This window comes from Phocoena sinus, chromosome 18, assembly GCF_008692025.1.
Source record: "Phocoena sinus isolate mPhoSin1 chromosome 18, mPhoSin1.pri, whole genome shotgun sequence".
Taxonomy (NCBI): domain Eukaryota; kingdom Metazoa; phylum Chordata; class Mammalia; order Artiodactyla; family Phocoenidae; genus Phocoena; species Phocoena sinus.
The window spans coordinates 76,394,601-76,422,515 of NC_045780.1; the positions used below are offsets into that span (position 1 = coordinate 76,394,601).

Genomic DNA, 27,915 nt, shown 5'->3' on the forward strand with positions numbered 1-27,915 from the left:
TCCCCTGCCTGACCTTGGCCATATACCTTGACTCACAATCTCCCCTGTGAACCTCGGGCTTGTCTAAAGCCAAAACGTGACCTTCAGATACACCTTCAGAGCTCACTCTTCTTTCAAGCCTGTCCTCTACTTGATGCACATGGACCCTTTGGATCAGGTGGCATGGATCTCCCAAACACTCGGGGTCAACCTGATCTGAGTTCTGAATCCTGCTGTTGTATTTCATCTTGCAGTCATCTACCAGCTGACACAGACCACAAGGAAAGGCGACATATCTGCTTGATATGAGACCGAAATATACATTTCCTGGGAAAGCCAAATAAGCTACAGAATTCCCGCATCTTCCTATAGGTTTTTATTTTGACAGTTGACAGTTTACAAAAGGTCTTTCAAAAGCGATGATACAGGATCCTAGACTGGAGGCATATGGATGTAACACTGCTTGTTATTGTTTGGCATATAGAATATGGTTGGCCCCTGACTTTGAAACAGCAAGGATAATGCACAAGTAACCTACAGCTGAGTTGATTTCACGTCGTTGCTTTGTTTTTCTTCTTTGAAAACCTTTCAGGCATGGTGTGCTTCTTTGGTTGATGTGTCCCTGAAGGAGATCCATCACCCCTCCTTACACCTACATACATCAGTGACACGGAACCTCCCTCTAGCTTCTCTCTGACTCACTTATCCAGAGAATTGGTTGAACACAAGAACTTACTTCTCTTTATTTTTGTTGGCAGGACTAAGGGCACTAGTCTGAAGGCATCCCCAAGAAATACAACTCTGCTTTCAAAGAGTCAGCAGACATGGGGGGACGTTAGATACAAATCTCAGACACAAATGGAAACAATAGCGGCATAAACGCTGCTGTGATTATATTCAACTGCTAGAAGAATGTATTTCCATCTCAACCTCAGGGTCACTCAGACATCTTGCTTGTAATTTTGTTGCCTACTCATGTCTTTATATTAATAAATGAAGCTTGAGCCTCTTGTGGGAGCCAAGGCCAACCACAGGAAGGGTCACTATTCCAACATCATGGCGGACGGGGCAGTACCGAAGCAAGCATGCATTCGAGTGCTTCTGAGTTAACAAATATTCAACCCCAGATCTCTCTGTCCCTGTGCATAGTTGTGATCCTAGCGAGCGTACCATTTTCTTACTGTTTTATTGAGGGTTAACAAGGCTGAAGTGCACATATTCTGCAGAGTTCAGCGGTTGTTACACATGCAACCTGGCATATCATCCCCCACACACACAGCTAGATGTGGACTCTTCCTCTGCCCACTGGTTTATGTCTGGCTTCCTTTGCTGAATGTTACTTATGTGAGATGCATCTACAACGTTGAGTGCAGCCGTAACCCATCCTTATTCTACTTCCAAGTAGTGTTCTTTTGTAAAAACGTGCATGGACATACCACTAGTTAGTTCCGTATTCAATTACTGATGGACACCTTGGTTGTCTCCAGTTTTGGGCTCTGTAGATAAGAAGCCATGTATGTTCCCATGCATGACTTCTAGGGGACGGGCACTCATTACCCTGGATACCCGCCCGGAGTGGGATTTCTGGGTCATTCAGTAGATGTGCATTAAGCTTTAGTAGACGAGGGCAAACCATGTTCCAAATTTCAGATTTAAGCTGCGACCAGCGTCATGTGAGGGTTCCAGTTGCTCCACATCCCGTACATACAGTTTTGCATCTGGATTGTTTCATTGTGTTAACTATTTATCCATATATCTATCTAATCTTCATAACTATTGCTTTTAATAACCGCAGAATACTTAGGAGGAGCAATGATGTCATAAATTAGTAAATTGGTCTGCATTGTTCTCAAATGAGGGTTATTTCAGACCAGGAAGGTAAGAATTCATATAAACTAAATATCATTTGTGGTTTGAAAGAAGTAAAGTATGTGGTAGGTTATTCTTGTTTCTAAAGATGCTTTTGTTAATAATACATATATGTGTGTGTGTGTGTATATATATGTGTGTATATATGTGTGTGTGTATATATATGTGTGTGTATATATATGTGTGTGTATATGTGTGTGTGTATATATATGTGTGTGTATATATGTGTGTGTATATGTGTGTGTATATATGTGTGTGTATATATATGTGCGTGTATATGTGTGTGTATATATGTGTGTGTATATGTGTGTGTATATGTGTGTATATGTGTGTGTGTATATATGTGTGTGTGTATATATATGTGTGTGTGTGTATATGTGTGTGTATGTATATGTGTGTGTGTATATATGTGTGTGTGTATGTGTGTGTGTATATATGTGTGTGTATATGTGTGTGTGTATATATATATGTGTGTGTGTATATGTGTGTGTGTATATATATATGTGTGTGTGTATATATATGTGTGTGTTGTATATATATATGTGTGTGTGTGTGTGTATATCAATCACTGTTTTAAAAGCAGCTCGTAGTGAATAAGGACATAGGTTTATTAAAAGTACTAAGTATTGGTGCTTTTCAGCTGTGAGTTGTAGCTTTCACTGATAGGAAGGGTGTAAGTGATTTTTTTATTATTTGTGCTCTTACTGCCCCTAGAAAGGGCTCCCTTCCTGGTTTCTCTGTAGGTCAGAACTAGCTTTGTTTATGAGACCAGCAATTGGAAGTGGCTTTATATGATACTGCATCAATAAAGCATTAGCTCTGGTTTTCACCCTCATGCCAGGATTTCTGTGCACATCCAGGCTAATTAGCTACAGTTTTCACTTCAAGGGGTCTCCAGTTTTTAACTTCCTAACTTGTATTTCCAGTGGGGGGAAAAATACAAAGGAGGAAGGGTTTAAGAACAACGTTGGTATGCATGATGCCCTAGGATAGTTGGACGCAGAGGGCTGCTTTGGTAACCACTAGCCCCACCTGGCACCCAGCTTCTAATGAAACTTGTCAGCAACTGCAGATTTCTAACCTAATTTCTGAGGTGTTTTCAGAAAATGGTAAGTCTCAGTTACTTTCTTCCTTCGAAGAATAAAAGGCAGGAACTTCTGAAAATACGCAATCCTGGAGCCACGTCTCCACCCCAAGTTCCTCTAAGACTAGAGAAGACCCTTGCAGAGTCAGATAAGCTATGGATTGGGCAGAGGTAGCCACCGTGCGCTTTGCCGATTACAAACAAAGCTTATTTTAACCAAATTCTTCAGCGTATTGGTAGTAGAGCTTGCAAACGCCATAGCATAGCTCAACTTCTCCAGGGACGTTGCACCACTAACCTCTGCGCAAGGCCATCTGGTCCCCAGGGCAGTGTGTCTGGACAGCCAGATTGCTCAAGTCTGGAATGCTTTTATATTTCACTCTTACCCCATCTGGAGTCTGACCCGTCAATGATCAGCCAAAGAGGCTGATTCAGCTCTGGCTCCATCTGAGGGTTTTGTGCCAAACAGGCTTCAGCTCTTCCCTAAACTGACTTTTAGTTACTTAGTTCATCTCCTTGCCTGGGGACGATTGAGGACAAAACCTGATGTGTACAAATCCCCGGACCTCTCTGCCCAAATAAAATTAGTTCATCCATGTTCCAAAGTGGACAGTCTCTTTGATTCAGACTTTCCCCTTTCTCATACCCACAAACCTGGAAGGCAAATCAAAATGAGACAGATGCCTTGGCATTTAACATTTTGTCTGATATAGAAGTTGGTGTATTTTACTAATGAGTTAATGTGGGTTAGAGTTTTGTTAACCATCAGGAAAGCCCTCAGGAGAATTCTAAGGCAGAATTTGAGCTAAAACAGATCATCTTATTAATATGTTAATTTTGCCTAATGGATTGAATCCCGGTTCATGTGATGACCTCTGTCTGCTCCTCCGTCCTAGAAATTGGATGTTGAGTTAAATGCCTGTGTAATCTGAGTCAAGATACCAGTAAGAGAAACGACAGAATGGGCATTTTGCTGGCTACAGGTTCTTAGAACCCTCCTGCCAAGGCTGCTATTGCAATAACAGTCATATATTTCACTCAATCATAAAAGATGAAATAGATTTTTGAAAAAAATGAACACCTTATTTCTGTCAGTAGTTGCAAAAATAATCGTTAAAATGCATTAAACCTGCATTAAATGTTTTCCTGACAATGGTTTTTCCTTTCTTCCCATCTTTTCCTTTTTAAATTTTTATTTTGTAACCAAATATAGTTTGGAATCCAGTGTGTATGAAAAAATCATTTAAAAGGAGTGTTCTTTCAACCAAATATATGCTACTCTAAATTACGAATTGATTTACTGTCCCCAACCTAAACCAGAATCTTTCAACATTTTCCTCACCCACGCACAGCTGGCTAGCCTCAGCATCCTCTGCTCGGCCACACGAAGCCATGATCCTCATGAGAAAGGGAAGGACATATGTCATGAGGTCCTGCCACCCATAGCTCTTCTCCTTACCCCTGACCTCTGCCAGTGTTGTGGGCTGTCACTACAGGACCCCTGCTGCCAAAGCAGCTGGGAACCAGGCAGGGGAACTGGGTCTGAGGGCCTGAGAGGGAGGTCCTGGTACACGCTGGCAGGAGCATTCATGCTTTGGGCCAGCACGTGGCCTTCAGGAAGCCCCTCTGCTCCCTCAGGACTCCTCGGGTCCCTGCTGCACCTCCCGTCCCTGGAAAACCAGACACTTGTCTCCACCGTCTCAGCGGGGCTCCACTTTCCTCCTTCTGCCCTGAAGCTTAGGGTTGTCCTTCCTCCACCAACTCAGAAAATGCCCAACATGTGTTTAGTCATGTATGTTTTAAATAAAGGCTAAAGATGGAGAGTGCTATAATACCCACTATAGAACATTTTAAAAATTAATAAATCACCGCGAGGTCTACCATTCGAGACATTTCCAGGTCCTCTTCTCGGGCTGACTGTACTTCTGTCTAAGTCTTCTGGATGTGTAATTGGGGTTATTTATACAGAATTTATAAATTGATTTCTATTAACTTGACAGTTTCTCTAAATTAATCCGTCCTAGGATGGATGCTGTTTAATTAATTGTGTCTTTAGTGTAGGGTATTTGTTATTTCTTTTTGTTGTTTTACTATAATTAAGATAACAATGAACATCGTTATTCATGTCTTTAATTGCATTTCTGATAATTGCCTTAGTATAGGTCCCTGCTCATGGAAGTCCTGGTGCAAATGATATGAATATTTCAAAGCTTTGTGCCACATAAGCATGTTTTTTTTAAGAAGGCTCTACCAATTTCAACTGCCAACAAAAGTGTATGGGGATGTCTTTCCCATCGTAATTTTTTAAAGTTTATTTCTTTTGCAATTTTCATGAGATTGACATTTTAATATGCCTATTAGCCATTTATATTTCTATTCTTAGCCACCCTCTGTATTTCTATAGCAAGTTTAAACAACTATTTTTAAAAGCAACTTTCAGTGATTGGAGACACACTGTGTACCAGCTATTATCCTAGAGCTTTCTTTACATTGCTTCTACTTGTAGCAAATATCTAGGTGGATAAATGTGACTTGTTATCTCAGTTTTATAAATGATGAAACTGCAGCTCAGAAAATTTAAGTAACTTGCCCAAAGTTATCCAACTAAAAAGTGTTTCAATCAGGATTCCTACCAAGACGGAACAACTCCAGAACTTGACAGGCTTCATCACTAGGCTCCTACAAGTGAAACGATGCAGCTCATTACATGGAAAACACACACACACACACAACAGAGCAACAAATCAGCCTAACCCTCAGCACCATGGTTCCCACTGAGCGAACATCATTCCCGATGTCTTTTTGTGCACATTATAAAGATGGTGGGATGGGGAGAGGCGTGGGTGGGTGGAAGATGATGTATGACTGGACACATAGTCTAGTAGATTGAGAAAAATCTATGAAAATGAAGGAGGCAATGCATTTTTAAATAATACTTACCTCTAACAGAACTTAATTTTATTTTTACAGTTTATCCTGCAGAAGAATTTCGTCTTTGCATAATCATGTTTTTGAATATTTTCTTTTGACGTTTCCCAGAACTGAAAGCAGGAAAAAAAGATGACATTTGTTTTCCTGTACGTGTTTCCGGTTTCTGGTTCTAACATTTGGCTCTCTAATCCATGTACAGTTGGGCACACAGGGTGAGACACAAAGCTAACTTTCTTTTTTTCTTCTAAAATACTGAATCGATTACCTAGAGACATCCGATGAATGCTTTTTTCCTCCCCTCACTGACTTACACTCTTTGCCATGTGATGTTTATATCAAGGGCTTTTAAAATGCTCTTTCCTACTTATGACGTTCATATTTTGTACCATCTACAACAAATAATCTTAGAGAAAGGATATCACAGAATCCTTAGCTCGCCTTTTTCTAGAGAAAAAAGTGGCCATGTGACAAATTATAGCCCCGAATGTATTGTGATTACATCCTGCTTGTGAAAACACAATATAGGTACAAAAAGGGAGCTGGTGGCCAAGGGGGTCTGCAGTTTGGATACATCAAATTGAGTGGAAACAACAGCAAAACATCTGCACCAGCAGGGAGACTGGTAATGAAACAACGAGCACCATCGTGATGAGGAATCATCGCTTCCACTGGCAGAAAATGCAGACAGCAGTCCTCCTGATGACGCGCTAGACCAGAGACATGGGAGGGGTGGGGTGACCAGCGTTCCAGAATCATCTGGGGCTTTCTTTGCAAGAAGCACCTCATGCACACACCCCCGTGCCGCTCCCACATCCCCACAGAATCCAGGTTGTCAGGGTTCCCGGGTCACATGAGGTTTCATTCCTTCTTTCCTCACTTACTGTGTGTGTTCCGACATCTGTGATTTGACCATCCAAGACTGTAGCAAATTCCAAGAGGGATAGTTTACATGGAAGAGGGAAGTCGTTACTTAGATAGATTTCTTTCCATTTCGCTCCCGAGTTTCATGATCTTCATTGTTCTTTATTTATAGGGCCTCCTTTAGGAAAATCATAATTTTTGGAGGGGCTCAAACTGATCTATCAAAAAACATGCACATGGCTTAATTGTAACTTGACTTGTATTGTACTTATGTGTAATGGAGAAATGGCTTGATTTACTGCTGGTGAGACCCACTTAACAGGTCGGTCCAAATTCCTTCAGAGAAAGCAGGTCTATTTGAAGGAGACAGACACAGAGGCTTTCAGAGAAGTAAATATTAAACTACCCATATATCATTACATTTTATACTTAGAAATCAGTGCATTTTTGTTAATGAGTTTGTGTTTGAATCAAAGCATTAAAAGAACACTTTTTCTTCCTAATTTTCAGTTTTCCACCAGATTAAGATAATCATTTGTGTTTTTACTTCAAGTTGCCAGTGACACGCTATGTGGCTGGATTTCTCCAACCTAAAGTAGCAGGGGGAAGCGTTAAGGATGCGTGTTCACTGTGTCCTCTTTCATTTCAGCTCGCAGACATGGGATATTGGAATATTGGACATCTTTGGTTTTGAAGAATTTCAAAAGAATGAATTTGAACAAGTAAGTGAGTTTCTTTTGAAATTTTGTTAACTTGAATGGTTTTTTCAACTAATAAGGTATCTCTCTTTAATTCAGTAAAGACTATTTGCACTATTTCTTGGGAATATGTAATTAAAATAAGGACTCTGCAGTCCTGTTTTAAATTAATGTTCCTGGTTTGTTGACATAGTCATCATTTTTATATGGTCTTGTAAACTGGCATAATCCTTTTTTTTTTTTTTTTATTTTTAAACAGAGGCACTTGTTTTAAAAGACGGAGTTAGATGAAACCAGAGTTGTGCTTATGGAAATGCCATTTCAGCAGGGTCAGAGACTCGGAGGGTGTCTATTTGAAATTAGTTTGAAGGTCTTTAGAAACTCCAGCCAAAAAAACAGGATGGAAATACTTTCTCATGCTAAATGTTCTTATTTGTAGTTTCAACTTTACGTGACATGCGTACATATGACTATGGCCAACTCATAAAAGTACATTACAGAGGTGTTGATTATTTTTAATCTATTTACAATTTAGGGCACTTGTAAAAGCACTAAATTCTTTAGGTATCTTAATAATATAGTACGAATAGTTTAATCGAATTAAGTATATCTAAAAATTAAGTGTTAAGGGTAGAAATAAAAGTTGCTCTAGCAGAGAAGGAAAACTAAACCTGTAAGATGGTACAGGTGGGAGGAGAGAAAACCATGCTGCATTAAATTACACGAAGAATTTCAAGTATGCAGTGTTTAGAGTGGTTACTGGCACTGGGTAAGGGATTAAATAGAGTGAGGTTGAAACCCAGTTCTGTGACTTGTACTAGCAGAGCTGTCCTGGCCAAGATGAAGAATCTATCATGAGCTTTGGTTTCTTATCTGTAAAATCAAGATGGTAATAGATGGGGCTGTGAGAGTGAACAAGATGACTGTTATAGAGGTGCTGGTGTCATTTTCCAGCTCACTGTACACATGTAAGAAATGGTGGGTAGCTACCTTCGCTGCTGTCAATGGGAACACCTGAAAACCTTTTCAGATTTGGCCTTTTTTTCTCTAAAAAAGTGGTTCAGGGTCCTCTGAGTAGATCTTAATCATGCCGACTCACTTAATCTAGGGTGAATCATCGTGAATCATGTCTCTACAAAACTTTCCAGGAAATCTCGCCTAAAACAAGAACAATGAGACCGGAGATTTCTTCTCCCTTCATGATGCTGTGTCCACGGATTAATGGAAAAGGGAGGACTTTGTGGTTCTATTTATTTATTGCGTATTGTTAAGAAAAATAGTGATGAACATAGGAAGAGGGCAGTTGAAAGAGTCACCAGCAGGATGTCCAACGAGAAGCATAGGTCTGCAGGCTGCTTCTGGTGACAGATTTCTCACTGCAAGTATTTGAATGTTGTCTGGCAGTCTTATTGATTCCTTCCATTTTTGCCTTAGAAAACATGCAGGCTCGGGTCTCTAGTGAGACTCACGGTTTCTGCATCTCCCGGTTAAGTGACAGGCAGAAATCACAAGTGGGAGCGTGTCTGCGAGGGCTGGGCTCCCAACCTCCTGCTCCAGACCCAGACTCAGTATCTTATCAAGTCTGTGCCGGCAGCTGAAATGTGCAAAACGTTTATGTTATCTCCTGATTAAAACTTACTCATTTACTATAATTACGTATACCCCTTATCATTCTTTCTTGCTGTTAAATATTTTAATTATATATTTTAGAATATATTCATGGCCTGAGATTTTTATTAACAAAGAATGGCATTTTAGATTTTAGATTTTTCAACTCTAAAGAACAAGTCTCTGTTAAATACTAAGAGCTAGTTTTAGGTACTTATGGGTAAAAGCTCAAGACCAACTTTTAGACCTTGATTACAGAAACAATAAATATTTTTAAAGATATACCTTTAGTTTGCTTGGCAGGTTTGTCACGCATGTTTAGCAGGTTTGCTTAATTATTGGGCGCAATATACCCAGGAACCATTTAGAAGGATAAAATGATTTTCTTTGTGGTTAGTCCAAATCTCACAGGGTATTTAGCAAATTCCTCAATTTGCCTGTGAGCTTTTTAAAGGCCATTGGTTTGAATGATACGTTCTAGATTCTTGAGTTGCTAGTAGAATGGCGAACTTCCTCATTTCTTATTCCACTGAAAACTTGCAACAGAATGATTAGCAGATCAATATTATATTCAGAATCAAACCCAGAAGAATATTAGTGCCTCTATCGGCTATTCAGTAGAACGTCCACGCCCACAGGGCTGCAGTTGGGCGTGGTACCGCATTGTGTATATGATACGAGCTTAACAAATGCGTTTCAACTGAAATTTAAAGAGTAAACTCATAAGGAAAAAACCTTTAGTGGATTTGCTAGGGGCTTCTCTTGCTCAGGAATTAATGTATACTGCTTGACAATCATTCATCCATGAGAAATTTGACAGGGACAATCTGAGGAGATACTAAGAAGTACTCCAAAGCATCAGCATGTCCAACCTCAGTTTGCCCAAGTAGCTCTAAATCATTCGATGGAAGCTTGTGATACTTTAAATGAGAATTTGTTTCAGCTCGTAGGAAATGCTAGTCCTGTTTTCTCTGACTTTTAATAAGTCATTTCTATTCAGAACTAATTTATATATTATAAAAAGATAATTTTTAGAGTAAAAAATATATAACTCAACAGCAGTTTGATGGTTCAGTGGAGGGGGCGCTAAATTATCTGAGTTCCAAAGTACAATTCGGGAGGCTCTGAATCTGTCGCCCTGATTAGTTATGTAATTACATCATTACCAGGTCCTCTCTGCCATGTGATACTTACATCTCATGAATTCTCATTTCCTTTATTATGTATCTAGCGCTATGAACATATCTCCGAAAGCCCTAAAAGAAAAGCCTCTCTGATCAACTCTTCAACTTGACACAGCCAGGGAATTCCATTTATGATGCTTGATAATCAGAAAGAAAATAACCAAGACAAAAGTTCCCTTACACATCACAGTGCCAATGATGTTAGAAAAGCGAAAGCGATTCAAGGCACAATGTGGGAAGGAGAGGCAAAAATACTTTTAGTTCCAGAGACTATTAATATTTAGAAAGCTGAAAAGAAAGAATGAAACATTACTACACACAAGGTGAGAATTTGATAAAGTAGCCAGTTGTAAATCAGCATGCAAAAGACTTTTATATGTTCTGAAACTAGTTTATCAGAAGACATAGAGGAAAAGAAGAAAACATTTACATAGTCAAAAATTAGTAAATAGCCTAAATGAGGACTAAAATACTCCCGAAGTTTGCGTAATTACAGTTAAAAGTGGAAAGATATGCTGCATTCCTAGAAAGGCTTGATAGTACAAAGATCCTGATTCTCCCTAAATTAATTTATAAATATAACCTGATGCGGTCTCACTACAAATAAATGAAGAATGAGTGACAGAATTAGAGCAAGTCAGTTCTACAGCTCCTGAGAAGTAATGAATCTATGCAATGAGTTATCAATCACAGCTAACATTACAAGAAGGGTGACAGTATACCAGATGCATATCAAGTGTTCGTGCCAAGAATGAAAGAAAAGAAGGAAGGAAGGAAGGAAGCGAGGGAGGGAGGGAGGGAGGGAGGAAAGAAGGAGGAAGGAAAGTAGAAAACCTGAATATAATGAAAGGTATTGATGTAAGTACTGATTAACAGAAACTGAGGACAGAGAAACATGATAAACTAAACCACAAGAATTCACTCTGAAAACTCCAGACTGTGAGAAACAGTACAGGAAAAATGACCTGATCTCTTCAACATATAAAATGCAAGGATAAAAATGTAAAAGAACAAGGTGCCTGGTAGATTGAAAGAGATCTAGGAGACATATGAGTCAGTGAAATAAATATATGGACGTTATGTGGATCCTGATTTGCTTAAGTATAAAAAATTATGAGTTAATTAGTGTAATGTGAAATATGGATATTGGACAAAATTTAAAAATTATCCTTGATAAAAATTACGTGACGTAAGGGTACTATGGATATATTTTTTAAAGTCCTTGTAGCTTAGAGAATTATACTAAAATATTTGCCAATTAAATGACACAATGTCTGAGAATTGCTTCAGATGAATTTAATTTCGAGGGTGATATGGAAATGGATAAAGCAGAATTGGCCATGAGGTGGTAATTGTTGATAATTGTTGAAGTTGGTTGATGGCAGATGAGGTTTATTACGTTATTCTCTTCACTGTTGAATATGTTTAAAATTGTCCGTAATATACATGTACACCTCAGAGATTCGCAGGTTCGGTTCCAGACCACAGCAATAAAGGGAATATGGCAATAAAGCTAGTCACACGCATTTTTTGGTCTCCCAGTGCGTATGAAAATTATGTTTTTACACTATACTGTAGTCTGTTAAGTGTGCAACAGCATTACGTCTAAAAAAATGCACATCCCCTAATTATAAAGACTTTATTGCTAAAAAACGCTAACCGTCCTCTGAGCCTTCAGCAAGTCTTAGTATAAACATCAAAGATCACTGATCACACATCACCGTAGCAGATATAATAATAATAATAAAAGTTGGAAATATTGCAAGGATTACCAGAACGTGACACAGAGACAGGAGGTGATCGATGCTGTTGGGAAAATGGCGCTGGTAGGCTTACTCGACCCAGGGTTACTCCAGACCTTCAATTTGTAAAGCACACAGGAGCTGCAAAGCACAGTAAAGCAAGGCACAAAAAAATAAGGTATATTCCTGTGCTATTTAAAATAAATGAGAAAACTTTGAGATTGTATAAATATTATTTTTAAAAATGCTAGAATATGTTCTCTCCCAACAGTTGTAAAAAAAACGCCAAGTTCTGCAGACTACAGATCTTCACAAAAGGCATAAAGAACAAAGTAGTGGAAACTAATGATTTAATATTCAATAATTTCCCCCAGTTTCCCACTAGACACATAACATGCAGCTACATATAATGAAACTTTTGAAGCTGTGGAATCTAGTAAAATTGCCTATCAACAATTTACTATAAGACTGCAGAGAATTTGGAAAGAGAACACATTTGTTCAAAGTAAAAGCTTTGAAACATTTCCTTGCTTACAAATTCTTTTCTAAAGAGTGAGATTTCCTGGAAAGTCCTGGCGAACAGGACAAGCTTGGGCTAAGTGTTCAGTGGTTTGGAAAAAGCCAGATGCCTTGACTTCTAAAGTTCTACGAAATAAGATTATATAGTGTGTCAACCTCAACCTCAAAAAAACCCCATAAAATCCTTAGCTGTGAAATCACTATCCTAGATATGATACAAAGATAAATCAAAGAACATATTAACAACCATCGGTTGAACTCATACCACGTACTGTTGATGTAGATAACTCCATTTTACAGATAGGAAAACTGAGAGTGCTATGGTCTCTGCCCTCTGTAAGAATGTGTTTTATCGGGACCTAGAAGGATGCATTTGTTCTGGCTCATTTGCATCAGGGTACTCTGTGGTTCATTCATTCAATAAGTAGTTTTTGTATATGTGCCAAGTTCCAGACCCTGTACTAGGCACTAAGAAATGTACGGACATTATGGTGAGGTAGGTAGGGTACAGATATGAGAAGGACCAATTCTAATTGGATATGTTGGGAGAAGGATTAGGAAAACCTTAATGAGGAAGAGGCTGCTATTTTCGTTCCTAGTATGGCAAGTCCCATGTATTTTTTTTTAATTGAAGTATAGTTAATTTATACAATGTTGTGTTGATTTCAGGTGTACAGCAAAGTGATTCAGATATATATATATATATATATATATACACACACACACACACACACACACACACACACACACATATATGTAATATATTCTTTTTCAGATTCTTTTCCATTTTAGGTTATTATAATACAAGATATTGAGTAGAGTTCCCTGTGCTGTACAGCAGGTCCTTGTTATTTACCTATTTTATATATAGTAGTGTGTGTATGTTAATCCCAAATTCCTAATTTATCCCTCCCCCACCCTGCTATCCCTTTTGGTAACCGTAAGTTTGTTTTCTATGTCTGTGAGTCTATGTCTGTTTTGTAAATAAGTTCATTTGTATTATTTTGTTAGATTCCACGTGTAAGTGACATCATGAAATATTTGTCTTTCTCTGTCTGACTTACTTCACTTAGTATGGCAATCTCTAGGTCCATCCATGTTGCTGCAAATGGCATTATTTCATTCTTTTTTATGGCTGAGTAATATTCCATTATGTATATGTACCACATCTTCTTTATCCATTCCTCTGTTGATGGACACTTAGGTTGCTTCCATGTCTTGGCTGTTGTAAATAGTGCTGCAGTGAACATTAAGTGCATATGCATCTTTTCAAATTAGAGTTTTTGTCTTTTCCAGATATATGCCCAGGAGTGGCATATGGCAACTCTATTTTTAGTTCTTTAAGGACCCTCCATACTGTTCTCCATAGTGACTGCACCAATTTACATTCCCACCAATGGTGGAGGAGGGTTCCCTTTTCCCCACACCCTCTCCAGCATTGATTATCTCTAGACTTTTTAATGATGGCCGTTCTGACTGGTGAGAGGTGATACCTCATTTTAGTATTTAATCATAGCTCATGTTCTGATAGTGATAGCTATTAGGTATCAGTATGATCTATTTACTGCTCAATGAATTGATCTATAAATATTTTATTGTTAAATATGCAGATTCTCAAATCATGTGTACCTTAAATATCTAACTCTGTCTTAACACATTTTCTGCTCTCTGATATTGAATTTTCTGAAATCTTTTCAGGAACTCACCAAGCTATTGATAACACAGTTTAAGAAAAATATGAATAAGGAAATCTTTTTTTTTTTTTACATAGCAGAACCCCAGTGTAGTGCTACTCAGGTTTCTATAGAAAACTACACAGAGTAATTAAGTAATGAGATGCTATTTTAATGTACTTCTTATAATAATGGATTCTGTGTTTAAAAATAGTGTGGTTAGAGGTCCTCAGGCTAACAATTTCTGAAAACTTGTTTTGAGGAAATAAAAAATAAAGTAGAAGAAAGCAATTTTGACCATGTAAACTGTACATTTAATGACTTTTTTTCTTGAAAGCTTTTAACTTAAACAATATCACCATTTTAGAGCTAAAGAAACCAAGGCTCAGATAATTTAAGTAACTCAGGGAAGGACATGTAGAACCAAGATCTGGTTCCAGAACCAATGATCTGCACTATTTCCAGTTTCAAAGGTTCTTTGAAAGTTAGACTTAAAGATTTATTATTATTGTAAATTTTCTCAACTTTAATTGCTTCCCATTCATAAGTATATTTTTTGTATTTCTCTGAAGACACAATATTATTTATTCTATTAAATATAGAAGCAATAAACTTTGAATAAATTTTATGTGATATTGTTTTTTTTTTCCATAGTGGAGTTTTTCACCAAATGCATTTATTTAATCCGAATAAATAAGTTAGAGAATGCAGGTATATCTTCTTCCTTGTAAAGTGAAGGCTGACCTCCTTTTATTGCACTTTGCTTTATTGAGCTTCACAGGCACTGCACCTTTTACAAATTACAGTTTGGGGGCAACCTTTCTTCGAGCAAGTCTACTGTCACGTTTTGGTAATCTCATAATATTTCAAATGTTTTCATTACTTTATATTTGTTATGATGATCCGTGATCAGTGATCTTTGATGTTACTAATGCAGCTTGCTGAAGCCTCAGGTGATGGTTAGCCCTTTTTTTCCGCAATAACGTATTGTTTTAATTAAGGTATATACATTGTTTCACACATAATGCTATTGCACACTTAACAGACTATAGTATAGTGTAAACATAACGTTTATATGCGCTGGAAAACCAAAAACTGCATGTGACTCGCTTTATTACCGTATTCCTGTTGTTGTCATGGTCTGGAACCAAACCCGAACTATCTCTGAGGCCTGCCTGCACCAGGGTGGTTAAAAGGAGGTGTTACAGAATGTAATAAGGAGAATATATGGATTTGAAAATGTATATATCGGGTCACTTTAGAGAAGAGTGAATCGAGTTCTTTTCATGACAACTAACCAGGAAGAAGCTCAGCTTTCCAGCAGTGGCTGTGCAGGTGCAAAGCCCCCAATGTGCTGACTACGAATATTATGGTTCCATTTAGTTTTCTGCTAATAATCACCAGTGGCTACAATTTCTAGAGCCCCTGCTATGAGTCAGATGCTTTTCTTGTATGATCAGTAGCTCCTGCAGCAACCTTCTCAAAAAGCTAAGGGACGTCCCAGAAGCCTTTGTGGGGCCACGTGCGAATTCACATGCAACTCCATCTGGTCCCAAATCAGTGCTCTTTGTGCCATTTTCTTTCTTCCTTTGACACCTCAGGAGCAGGGCTCTGCAGTCTGTGCTTTTTTCCAGTATCTCTAGGCTTTGCATTTAATCCTGGATAATGACAGCTCTTTGAAAAAGACAATGATTTCAGTAGCATTTGTAGTTCTCAATCTGACGTTAGCAGATTGTTACGTAGAAAATGGCAAGAAAATTAGCCAATAGGTTTATTGTTGGCTGACCCCTTCAGTCAATCCCTCAAAGCCCTGAACAGTGGTGGTTTTTATGTTAGAGGAGATGATAGGCATGAGTTACACACATTAGAATATTGGATTTATTTTATGAGTCTATGTTGCACTGAGTAATAGAATCCCTAAAAGAAATGCTGGAGAGAGAGAAAGTGTTTTTTTTAAATCTGTGTAAAACCAGCGTCTTTATTCCTGTGAAGTAACCTCTATTAGCTTAAAACCTATTGCACAGAGTTTGATTTGAAAAACCTCAAAGAGAAACCAGGGGAGGAAAGGGTGTTTGGTTCCTTTAAGAAACAGTAAAATACCAAAAAGGGGTGGAAGGTAGTTTGGTTTTGGAAAACCAAAAAACAAGCAAGAGCGGAAGCAGGTTCCCCACAGTGCCCTGGGCCCGGGATCTGGGGATGAGGCTCCTGACACAGGACTCCAGCAAGGGAGCAGCCCTGCCACGCCGCGTTCCCCAAGCATCAGCCTCCTGTATTTATGGAATAATATCAGGGTCTTCATGGGTGTCAAGTCAAGATAGACGGTGCCAGGAGAAAGGGAACATGTCCTTTCCCACACAGGGATGGAGAGAAGAAAGGCTCTGCAATAATAGGAATTTCAAAGAAGGCAAAATACACTATAGAAGTTTAAGGCTGAAACAGATCGGAGACATACTCTTCCCTCATCACCCCTACCCCTGCCATTTTATAGAGAAGGTGCTGAAATCAGGAGTGACTGATTGGTTGGGGAAACTATATACAGTCGTCTCGAAACCCAAAGAGGCGTTCTTCATGGAGATGCAGAGTACACGTGACACCATGAAGGCCCCAGAAAGGGCCCCTGCAGAGAATGCTGTTGGCTCGGCTTAGAGTTTACTAGGCTTCTCTTGTGTTGTGTTTTAGACGATAGTAACTGACGTCTCATGCAGTTCATGTTCTGCTGCACGTATCTGAGAAATACCGAATGTCTGAAACCTGACCTCATTCCTGCCCCATCAGATAAAAAGGGGTTAGCAGACATTTGGTCTTGTCCAAAACCTCCATAGGACATTTAGTTCACATGAAAAGGTCCTTGACATTTGGTCCTATCCAAAATGTCCTCGAGTATATTTAGCCTATGCCAAAAGGTTTTGGACAGGACCAAATGTCAAGGACCTTTTGGCATGGACCAAAGGTCTTACCGGCCAGATATCTGAAGGACATTTTGGACAGGAACAAATGTCCTTTAATGTGTAACTGTATGATATATGCATGTGTGTGTGTATGTATATATAAACTGATGAGAAAATCAGGTAATGGACTGTGTATGCCATCATCTATCTCAGTGTGTTCAATCATGTCTCCATATTAGAATCACCTGGGAAGCTTTCAAAATATATCAGTGCCTGGGCGCTACTCTGATTTAATTGGTTTGGGGTCAGGCCCAGACATCAGCCTTTTTTAAAAGCTCCCGGTGAATTCTAATGTTCAGTAGGATTTCGAATCCCCGTCTAACGCCTGGAGCTCTGTCTTCAACTGGAGTGAGCTTCAATTAATCTCCACTTTAATTCTGTGATGCATACCTCATGCTTTATTATATTTTTGCTTCAGATAAATTTCACTGAGTAATGAAAATAAAGGGAGAAAAGTTGGTGAAAATTTACTCAAGAAATTAATTTTGTCATTAATACAAATGATAGGCCATCCGGATAAGCAATGATAGTCTGTTACTAAAGAGTGTTTTCAAAGGGTGCATGTTTTTTATTATTAAACCACTCAGCAATGGCACCTAATGTACAAAGCATGTATTTTAATCAGAGAAGGCGCATGCTAGTTAAACAGCTCTTAATAACTGTTCATTATCCTTTATGAATACCTACCTTTTACCCACATTCAAGTCTCCTCTGAGGAATACGTGGGAATTTAATGAAATCCCAACATAATTCCGATGGATAGAGTTAAAAAGTAAAAAGAATGATCGTTTTGCATTGAAGTCAGTGATATACTCAATTATTGATGGAGATTTATGCTTCCAGATACATAAACTAATTTGCCTTACAAATCTTTCATTCTATCTTTCTCTGCTGGTGTTTGAACACACCCGCATATGCACACACAACACAGACAGCTCAGTGAGAATAAACCAAGAATGTGCAGGTTTTTGTCCTGATTTTGGCCACCATTTGGTTGGCGGGATGTATTTTTCCACTTGCCAGCAAGGTGGCTGCCACAGGGCGATACGTCCGCATTCGTCCCCTTAGCTACCTTTCCTGGCAGTTCTGAAGTTCATGCTATTAGCACTTCTTTTATATTTTAACTTTTGTTCAAACAGTGAGTGCTCTGAACAGTTTAGAGCAGGGAAAAGCGAACTGTTTTAGTAAAAAAGTTTAACGTACGCCTTGCTTCAAAGTGAGTTCGAAAAACAGCCTACCTCAAACTCCACGCGTTCCCCGTGATTTCCTCTAACACCCAGCTTTGCTCGCCTCTCTTAGAAATGCAGGTCCACCTTCAGTTTCAGGAAGCACCCCTGTCCAAAAAGCTACAAGTCAAAAATCACTCCACAGGCCGCTCAGTTGTACACATCTAGCTGGATTTTTCCTTGCGATTTTAATAAATGACTTCTTGTTTCTCCCCAGAATACAAAGAACACAATGTACAATTAAAGGTTCAGATATATTGTAAGGATCAGCCCATGTCACCAAGCCCCACCGGACACTGCAGCTTAAAAATAAAGCTTTACTTAAAAAGTAAAACTCAGGGGGGAAGCTATATGTTTTATGAATCATTTTGACCAGGAAAGCATTCACCTGAGTTGCTCTGTTCAGAAGCACAGGCCAAATCATTTTTTTGTTATGCAAAATTTGGTACTCTGCTGTAGACCTTCCTTCCTGGAAAAAAAAAAAAAAAGTAGAAAAAAAATGTAGAAAAAAAAAAGACTAGAAGCCCTTTTCCAGCTCTTTCTCGTGACTGCGGCTTTATCCACATTCACACTTGACATCACCATTCTTACTAAAACAGTGGATCAATTCAGTGAAGCCAATATTCAGTTCAGTAAAATACTAGGAAACAAAACCAATTAAAATGTCCATTTTTTATTATAAAAATGCTTGAGTCAGCTGAAACACTACACCCACGTTTATATACAGAGATGGTCAGATATAAAGTCAGAAGCAAGAAGATTTAGTCAGTTGTCATCAAAAATAATTTTTGTAACTGCAGAGCTGAGCTCTATTCTGAATGCAAAATGATGAGAATTATATTTTACAATATAATTATATAATTTATATATTTTAATTATATAAATCATATATAATTTATATATTTTATAATAATTATATTTATAATTTATATATTTTATAATTTATATATTTTATAATAATATAAAATTATATATTTTATAATAATTATTATATTTGTAATAATTTTATAATAATTATTATATTTAATGTGTTTGAGACATCCACATCTATCTAGGTATTTTCAATTAGAGCATCTCAAAATGAGGGGAAAGATAAGTGTCATATAATTTGGGTATTTCTTCTACAGTAGAGAATCAGCCGTTGGTAGTCTTATTTCAGAATCCTTTATCAGACGTTTTTATTTTTTCCTGCAGTAACAGACATCATGTTATTTTCATGGCTTCTCCGTTTATTTCTTGAGTAACCTATTTCCCAAAATATGTAACATTTAGCCACACTTTCCATAACTACTTTTAAATCAAACCGCTGAGATGTAAGATCTATTTGTGTTGTTTTAAATGATTCAGTGCATATTTTAATGTCAAAAAGTTTGAAAAATTACAATTGTGTGTATCATCTAATCAAAGAGAATCTTTTCCAGTGGTTTCATTTCATAATGGAGTCATTTATTTTCTGTACATTTACTGTAAATATTTCACTCCAAATTGAAGAAATTTCTTTATAGCATTTCTTAATCTTTGGTAAAGAAATTATCTCAGGACTAAAGGAGTTTATCACATTATTAGATGGGAGGAACACCTCAAAATATTAATTTTTAAGCAAATAGAATATTTAAAAATTTTTTTCAATTTTACCCTAACAACAATTTTCAGAAATTTCTGTTTTTCATTTATGATTAAAATGACAGCAACAAGAAAATGTATTCTTTCACAGTGGGCTACTACTAGGGACAGATTCCACACAGTTTTATAGAAAATGACTTGTCTTTCCAGAATCATTCCTAGAGATTAATATACCATAAGTAAGATTAACATAGATCTTGATCTACTGATATCACTTAGTTTTTTTTTTTTTAACAACTTTATTGGAGTATAATTGCTTTACAGTGTTGTGTTAGTTTCTGCTGTATAATAAAGTGAATCAGCTATACGTATACATATATCCCCGTATCTCCTCCCTCTTGCGTCTCCTTCCCACCCTCCCTATCCCCCCCCTCTAGGTGGACACAAAGCACCGAGCTGATCTCCCTGTGCTATGCAGCTGCTTCCCACTAGCTATCTATTTTACGTTTGGGAGTGTATATAAGTCCATGCCACTCTCTCACTTCGTCCCAGCTTACCCTGCCCCCTCCCCATGTCCTCAAGTCCATTCTCTACGTCTGCATCTTCATTCCTGTCCTGCCCCTAGGTTCTTCAGAACCATTTTTTTTTTTTAGTTTCCATGTGTATGTGTTAGCATACAGTATTTGTTTTTCTCTTTCTGAGTTACTTCACTCTGTATGACAGACTCTAGGTCCATCCACCCCCCTACAAATAACTCAATTTCATTTCTTTTTATGGCTGAGTAATATTCCATTTTATGTATGTGCCACATCTTCTTTATCCATTCATGTGTTGATGAACACTTAGGTTGCTTCCATGTCCTGGCTATTGTAAATAGAGCTGCAGTGAACATTGTGGTACATGTGTCTTTTTGAATTATGGTTTTCTCAGCGTATTTGCCCAGTAGTGGAATTGCTGGATCGTATGGTAGTTCTACTTTTAGTTTTTTAAGGAACCTCCATACTGTTCTCCATAGTGGCTGTATCAATTTACATTTCCACCAACAGTGCAAGAGGGTTCCCTTTTCTCTACACCCTCTCCAGCATTTATTGTTTGTAGGTTTTTTGATGATGGCCATTCTGACCGGTGTGAGGTGATACCTCATTGTAGTTCTGATTTGCATTTCTCTAATGATTAGTGATGTTGAGCATCCTTTCATGTGATATCAGTCAGTTTTTGTTTTTTTTTTTTAATCAGTCAGTTTTGATGGGACAATTTAAGGGGATGAATTTGCTAGATTGTATCAGGTACAAGGAAGGAAATATGTTTCAGATGATATTTAATTACTGAATTCCAGCCCTTCCTTTGCTAGCTCTCATGTGCAGAATTTATGTGTCTGTATCCGTATTCAAACTCTTTTTCCCTTAACAATCAAGCATTTAAAGTTAAATGTCCTATATGGTATGTTCTCAAATGAAATGACTATATTTGTAATATTTTTATATTCAGGGAATTGATCCACAAAAGTGTGAGTTTATTTAGGAAACATTTAGTTTTAAATTTAAAGAACTTTCAGCTTTGCATATATCTCATGAAATCTAGTTGTCAGGGAGCAGAGGGGAAAAGCTCTGGTTAGCCACTGGCCAAATCAGATAGAAGGAAGAAAATTTTAAAATTTTCAGAGATATGTGGATGGAGTGGTAGAGGAAGAGACGATGCAAAAAAAGGGGGATTTTGCAAATTTGAACAAATTCACTCAAGGTCTTCAGGTTTTAACATAGCTTCCAAGACAGCAGCAATGTGGCATAGTTATTTTATTTTTAACTTTTTTTTCAGGTTTAAAAAAGGAGGGTTTAGTTAATTATATACAAGAATGAAGCCCGGCAGGGCGGGGGCAAGGAGTCACCGGAAAGCACAAGTCCCCTGGGGCCCTCCCCTTCCCCTACCTGCTAAATAGCTAAATAGCTGGAACCAGGTCCCAGTGACCACCGGTCCCTCCAGGCCCCTGGACACCCAGCTCCCTGGGTCCTCAGACTGCAGTCCACCTGCTGCAGACAGGCACTGGCCAGGGCTGGCACAATCAAGGGGACATTCGGACAGACACATTTTTTTTGGTTGTTTTATGTCAAGCTATTTAATTGGGAATGGGAGATACAGATAACAAGTTTCCCTCTTTCTTGTTAATTTTCTTAAACAGAAGACCTTATTTTGTAATAGAATGCAGTAGGGAAACTTATTCAGTCTACAGACATTCACTGATCACCAGATTTACAGAAACCATCTTTTACTATGAAACAGAGAAACAAGAAAAAATATTGGAAACAAGGGCAGTCGCCCTGGGCCATCATTTTTGACCTGGAGCTAAGAATCATTTGGGTTTTTCTTTGTGTGTCAATATATGGTATTTGGATATCATTTAAATATGTTATTTAAATATCGTATTTGGTATATTTCTACTATACTCTCCACTTATTATATTAATAGTGAAATATCGATGTATGTTCATCATCCAAATAACGTGACCAGATTAGGTCATAAGAGCCTCTACATTTCCAGGTCTCCAGCTGCTTCTTCCATCAGGGTAGTCCCGCGTCTGCAATCCTGTTATTCTCCAATCACCCTGTTTCTGAAGGTGTTTGAGCTGCCTCTACTTACTCAAAAAATTCTGGTCCCGGCAAGAACTAAAGAATAGAACTTCTCAGCAAACCGTTCCAGCCTCAGGACGAACTCCCTCTGTGTGCTGACCCATGCCCTGCACTCCAATATGTTGCTTCTTTTCTTCTCTGAAAAAATTTCCCTCTAAGATTTCTTTGTGTCCCTAGAATCTCGTGAATTCCCATCCTCCCAAATAGCTAGGTCTGTGAGAAAGTGGAAAGCTATGCGTGTGTTATTCTTAATTTATTAATTGCCACACCTTTATGGGCAGGCCTAGACCACCTGTATGGAGAATTAGGGCATTTCTGGTGTTGGTTATGGGGGGCGACTCGGCTTGCTGGTTGGAAGCTGGAATGTAAGGGCTGCTCTTATGTGTCCAGGAGAGAAGCCATGAGCTCCCAGCAGAGGGACAGGAATGTCTGAGAGGAGTCCTACTTAGCAGGTGTTGTGATGATACCAGACCTGGGGAAGAATTTGGGCACGTGGACAAGAGGAACCCAGGGCGGTCTCTCTTTTTTCGGGTGACTGTTCCAGTCTTGTGTGATTTACAATAACTTTGGCATTTACTTTGTATAAATACATCCCATTTCACATTAAACATAATCCTAAATATTGTTCCCTTTGCAAATGAGATCTGATTTCCATTTACAAATGCTTTATTGGTAACTTCGATTTATATAAATTATTCATATTTAATTATTTTCAGTGAGTTACAGAATTCTAAATATTTCTAAGTGACTTTGGATTCTACCTAGTATAACATAGTGCAGATGGGGGAACAGGATGGTCTGTGAAACTTCCTGAGCTCACAAAGGTAGTAGGTGTAGAGATGAGCGACAGGAGGCCCTGGGCAGAGTGCTGGGCCACTCCAGGATGGAGCCAGAGAAGGAGATGGACAAGGGGTGGCCAGTGAGGTAGGAACCAAGAGAGTGGATGTCCTGGAAGACAGCGGAGACAGTGCCCCAGGGAAGTAGAGGAATCGGCTGTAGATTTCACTGGGAAGTCAAGGAAAATGAACACGGAGGGTTGAACGCTGGATTTAGAAATGCACATATCACTGGTGACTTCTAGAAAAGCCATTTTGGTGGAGCAGTGATGGCAAAATTGTACTGGCGGGTTTTGAATAGTGGGGAGGACAGGAATTTGAGAGAAGAAAAGACAACTCTTTTGAGGTTTTTGTTATTAAAAAAAAAAAAAGCAGAATATAGGAGAATAGCCCAGGGGGAAAGCAAGACTTCATCTTGGGTAGATTTGTGTTATTTTATTTTATTTTCTAATATCTTAAGATATTTTTAAGTTAAATTAAAACTGTAAGAAATAACACATTTGTTAACAAGTGTTGGTGGGGTGTGGAGAAAAGGGAGCCCTCCCACACTGTGGGTGGGAATGTAAATTGGTGCAGCTACCATGGAAAGCAGTATGGAGATTTCTCAAAAAACTAAAAATAGAGCTACCATGTGACCCTGCAATTGCACTCCTGGGTATATACCTGAAAAAAAACAAAAACACTAATTCGGAAAGATACCTGCATCCCAGTGTTCATAGTAGCTTTGTTTACAATTGCCAAGATATGGAAATATGGAAGCAACTTAAGTGTCCATCAAGAGATGAATGGATAAAGAAATATATATATAATATTTGTTGACAAGAGCCCAAATATATATTCCTGTTGGAAACATTTTTTAAATGCTCAAATATATTTTAGACCCCAAATTTGTAAGTTAATGCTGTAGTTATACTCCTTGTCGTTTTTAACGTGCTCATCTTCAGTTGCGTAATCAGACCGTAGGAAGTCAACAGCATCGAGTGAAGCTCTTTACTTTGGCTTCTCGGGACGACTGTAGTGCGGCATCTATAGATACACTAACTGTGCTGACCGTTCTTGAGTCAGCATTTCACTGGTCTGAAATGTGTCCTGGAACCATGGATCTGCATGCCGAATCATCTCGTGAATTGTTTCCTTTTTCCCCACAATAGCTCTGTGTCAACATGACCAATGAGAAGATGCACCACCATATCAATGAAGTGCTTTTCCTACAGGAGCAAACAGAATGTGCACAAGAGGGAGTCACCATGGAAACGGCTTATTCTCTTGGTAACCAGACTGGAGTTTTGGATTTTTTTTTCCAGGTATTCACATAATATAATTAGATACTTTACAGGATGCATGCATTTAAATATACTGGAGAGAAAGAACTTTCTTTTACGGGGCCTTGTTTTGAGGATATCTTTATGGGAGACTCAGCAATTTCTAATTTACTTATAATCTTTCAGTGTTGATTGAGGAGCACACGACCTTTCTCTGAAAGGGCATTTGAAGGATTACTCATTGATTAAAAAGACAACAAGTATCAGATCATCTTGTTATAAAAAATATTCAGCTACAGTTATGTCGCTAAAACTCTCTTCTTGGCATAGTTATAAATACCCATTGTACAAATATAATATTTTATAAAGTAACTCTAAGACTAGCAAGACCATAAAACAAACTCAGCAGAATCTTGTTTGTCTCCAAATTTCTAAGTTTGAATATGGAAAACCTTGGCAGAAAAAAATATATATATACGTACATATCATCTTAGTATTTCTGCAGGTGTTTATGCTTATCTTTATTGTTTCTACCTTACAAAGCAAGAATCTTTGCCTCAATATCGCCATCATAAAAACAAAAATCTATCACACGAACATCAGTATCTACTAATATAAGGCTTTATATAGATTCCCCAGAATATTTCTAAAACACTTGAACATTGTTTAAAACTGGTACCATTTAGCTATTGAGGAGAATAGTATATAATTTTCTACCCTTTATTTTTATAAATGTATATTTACAAATTACTTTATTCATTTTCCGAATATGTGCAGTGTTCTTGTTTCTGGTACCAACTTGTCAACATTCCTTGTTTTAAGTACAGAAGAAGTTCTCTTCCTCCAGAAAGCCCTCCCTCATCATGACACCCATAGTATACAGTTTACCTCCTTAAGGTTATAAGATGGGTTGACAGTAATATATACTTACCTGTATATGGGAAGCCTTGGGTACCCACTACCCCCCTTCTCGCCTGCTGCTATGTCCTTGACTGCTAAACCGCGGCCAGCAGAATGAAGTTACTTCTCTTTGGTTATCATCCTTGGGGTCTCATCGTTGGAATGGTTATTTCAATAGTGGGACCTCATCAGTATGAACTGGAAATGTCAGTGGATATTTCTGCTGCCACTCCTCTTTGATACCGCCCAAAATGAAATGAAAAGACATACCAAGTATAGGGTGAAACTTGCATTTTTACCTATAAATAGGTAGGTCTATATACCAGAAAGAAAACATACAACTTTTCTGTAGTTGGAAATTTTATTTTTATTAAGGTGAGAGTATATATTTTAACAATGCCAGTGTTTTAATGACTTTAAAAAGCACTTATTTATTTTCAATTCCTCTAATCAATAAATACTACTGAGAACCAACACGACATCAGAGGTTTGCTAGGTGGTGCAGATACAGCAGTGAACAAAAATAGACACGTATTGATAATAAAGACTAATTTATTTTCTCAGTGCTTGTATGAACGTGATGAGGATGTAAATGGTATGCATGAGCAATGACAAAGATAGCAAATTGAGTAATAGAAGGAAATAACTCCTCTTCTTAACTTTCAGAAGCCTTCTGGATTTCTCTCTTTATTGGATGAAGAAAGTCAAATGATTTGGTCAGTGGAACCAAGTCTTCCCAAAAAGCTACACAGTCTTCTAGAATCCTCAAACACAAATGCAGTTTACTCCCCCATGAAGGATGGGAACGGGAACCTCGCCCTCAAAGACCAAGGCACAGCTTTCACCGTTATGCACTACGCAGGGCGGGTGAGTTCAGAGAACTGAGCCATTTATGGTACGCGCTAATGGGCCAAAGGTCTTAAGAACAAGCCTTAAAGGTTTTGATATTTTAGAGTTTTGATCATTGAAACTGGGTGAACAACCCACAAAATGTTTCTTTCCTAAGCCCGATAAGGACTTAGCATTTCAGAACGTGGGTGACGAAGCACGCGGTGTGATTCGTCTCATAACGTTTCCATATTTATAAGTTAATACGAGCAAATGAGACCTGGATTTAATACAAGAGCTCTTCTGTGAAATTTGGGATATTTTCAAAATCAAAAGAAACATTGGACATCTGAGTTTACTTACCCTCAATATAGTTGTTAGTATTAAATTACTTTTCCTAAACCTAAGGAAGAAGGCAACTCTCCGATCCCTCTCCGTTGCCTAACCGGCTTTGTAAAACATGCTTCCTTCTTCAGATCCTTCAAGGACCAACTCTTATCTGTCTAAAACATGTCACAGTCCTGAGGCCAGCCTCCTATTGGGCCTCTCCGAGCTGGTCCCTGTCACTTCTTCCAAGGCTTACCTGCCTCAACTCTCCTCTGCAAAACCCCTGTTCAGGTTCTTTTTTCCCATCCGCTCCCTGTTTTCCTGAGGATCCCGCCCCCCACGCGTGACGCCTCTTCCCACTCAAGCTGGAAATATCCTCCCTGTCTTCTTCACAGGGTCAAATTTTATCCATCTTTTAATGCTCACATCCACATCCCACTTAATCTCCGATCCAGCTTCCATCTCTAGTTAATTCTTCCACTTTTGAATCTGTAGCCGTCAGACTTTCCTCCCTGTTTGGGATGTAGCACAAATACCGTTATTAGGGGGTGAAATCCCTAGTCACTCTCTCACTCTCAGTGTATTTCAGTTCACTTCGGCCAGTGTTTACTGAGACTCTACTATATGCCAAACCCAGGGCACTAGAGGATCAAAGATGAATAAACCGTGTTTCTTGCCCTCAAACGTGTCACAGTCAAGTAAGGAAAAGGAAAGTTAACAAATACTTCCGCTATAATTTGCTCATAGTAATATTAGTCATGTTAACAAAATTCTCTGTTAGCACAAAGAAGAAAGAATTTATTTGGCTCCAAAAAAGAGTGTAGAAATGTTTTCAAGAGGAGGTAAAACGTGACCTTGACCTATAAGGGGGATGCTGAGCTGCCTGAGACTGCGAGGCAGGAACACCCCAGTAAAGACAAGGGCTTGTGAAAATGAACGGACCGTGCGTCTGTCTGGATTCGGTTGCAAAGGACAGAATCCCGTGTAGCTGTTCAAGCAGAAAATCACCGTCAGGGGGACTCTAAGTTGAACTTTCAGAAATGACCTTAAAACCACCCCGCAGGACAGGGCTCCCTCTGTAGTTAGGGCCACGTCTTTGATCAGGAAGCCTGCAGCCTGATTGAGAAACTGATGCTACAGGTACTGACTCCCAGTAACTGCTGTCACCTAAACCAGTAAGAGGCCCATTCCCCGGCACTCAACAAGGAAGAGTCAGTGGCTGAGCCTGGAGCCTTCAGTGCTGGAGAAAACCA

At 38.5% G+C, this 27,915-nt stretch overlaps 1 protein-coding gene across 1 annotated transcript in view; it reads left to right on the forward strand.

The window, feature by feature from the left end:
- MYO16 (myosin XVI) overlaps positions 1 to 27,915 on the forward strand; it is a 411,612-nt gene that overhangs the window by 231,993 nt on the left and 151,704 nt on the right. Inside the window, 3 exon segments of the mRNA XM_032611435.1 lie at positions 7,374 to 7,446; positions 24,497 to 24,649; positions 26,174 to 26,374. Coding sequence (XP_032467326.1) covers positions 7,374 to 7,446; positions 24,497 to 24,649; positions 26,174 to 26,374 — 427 coding nt within the window.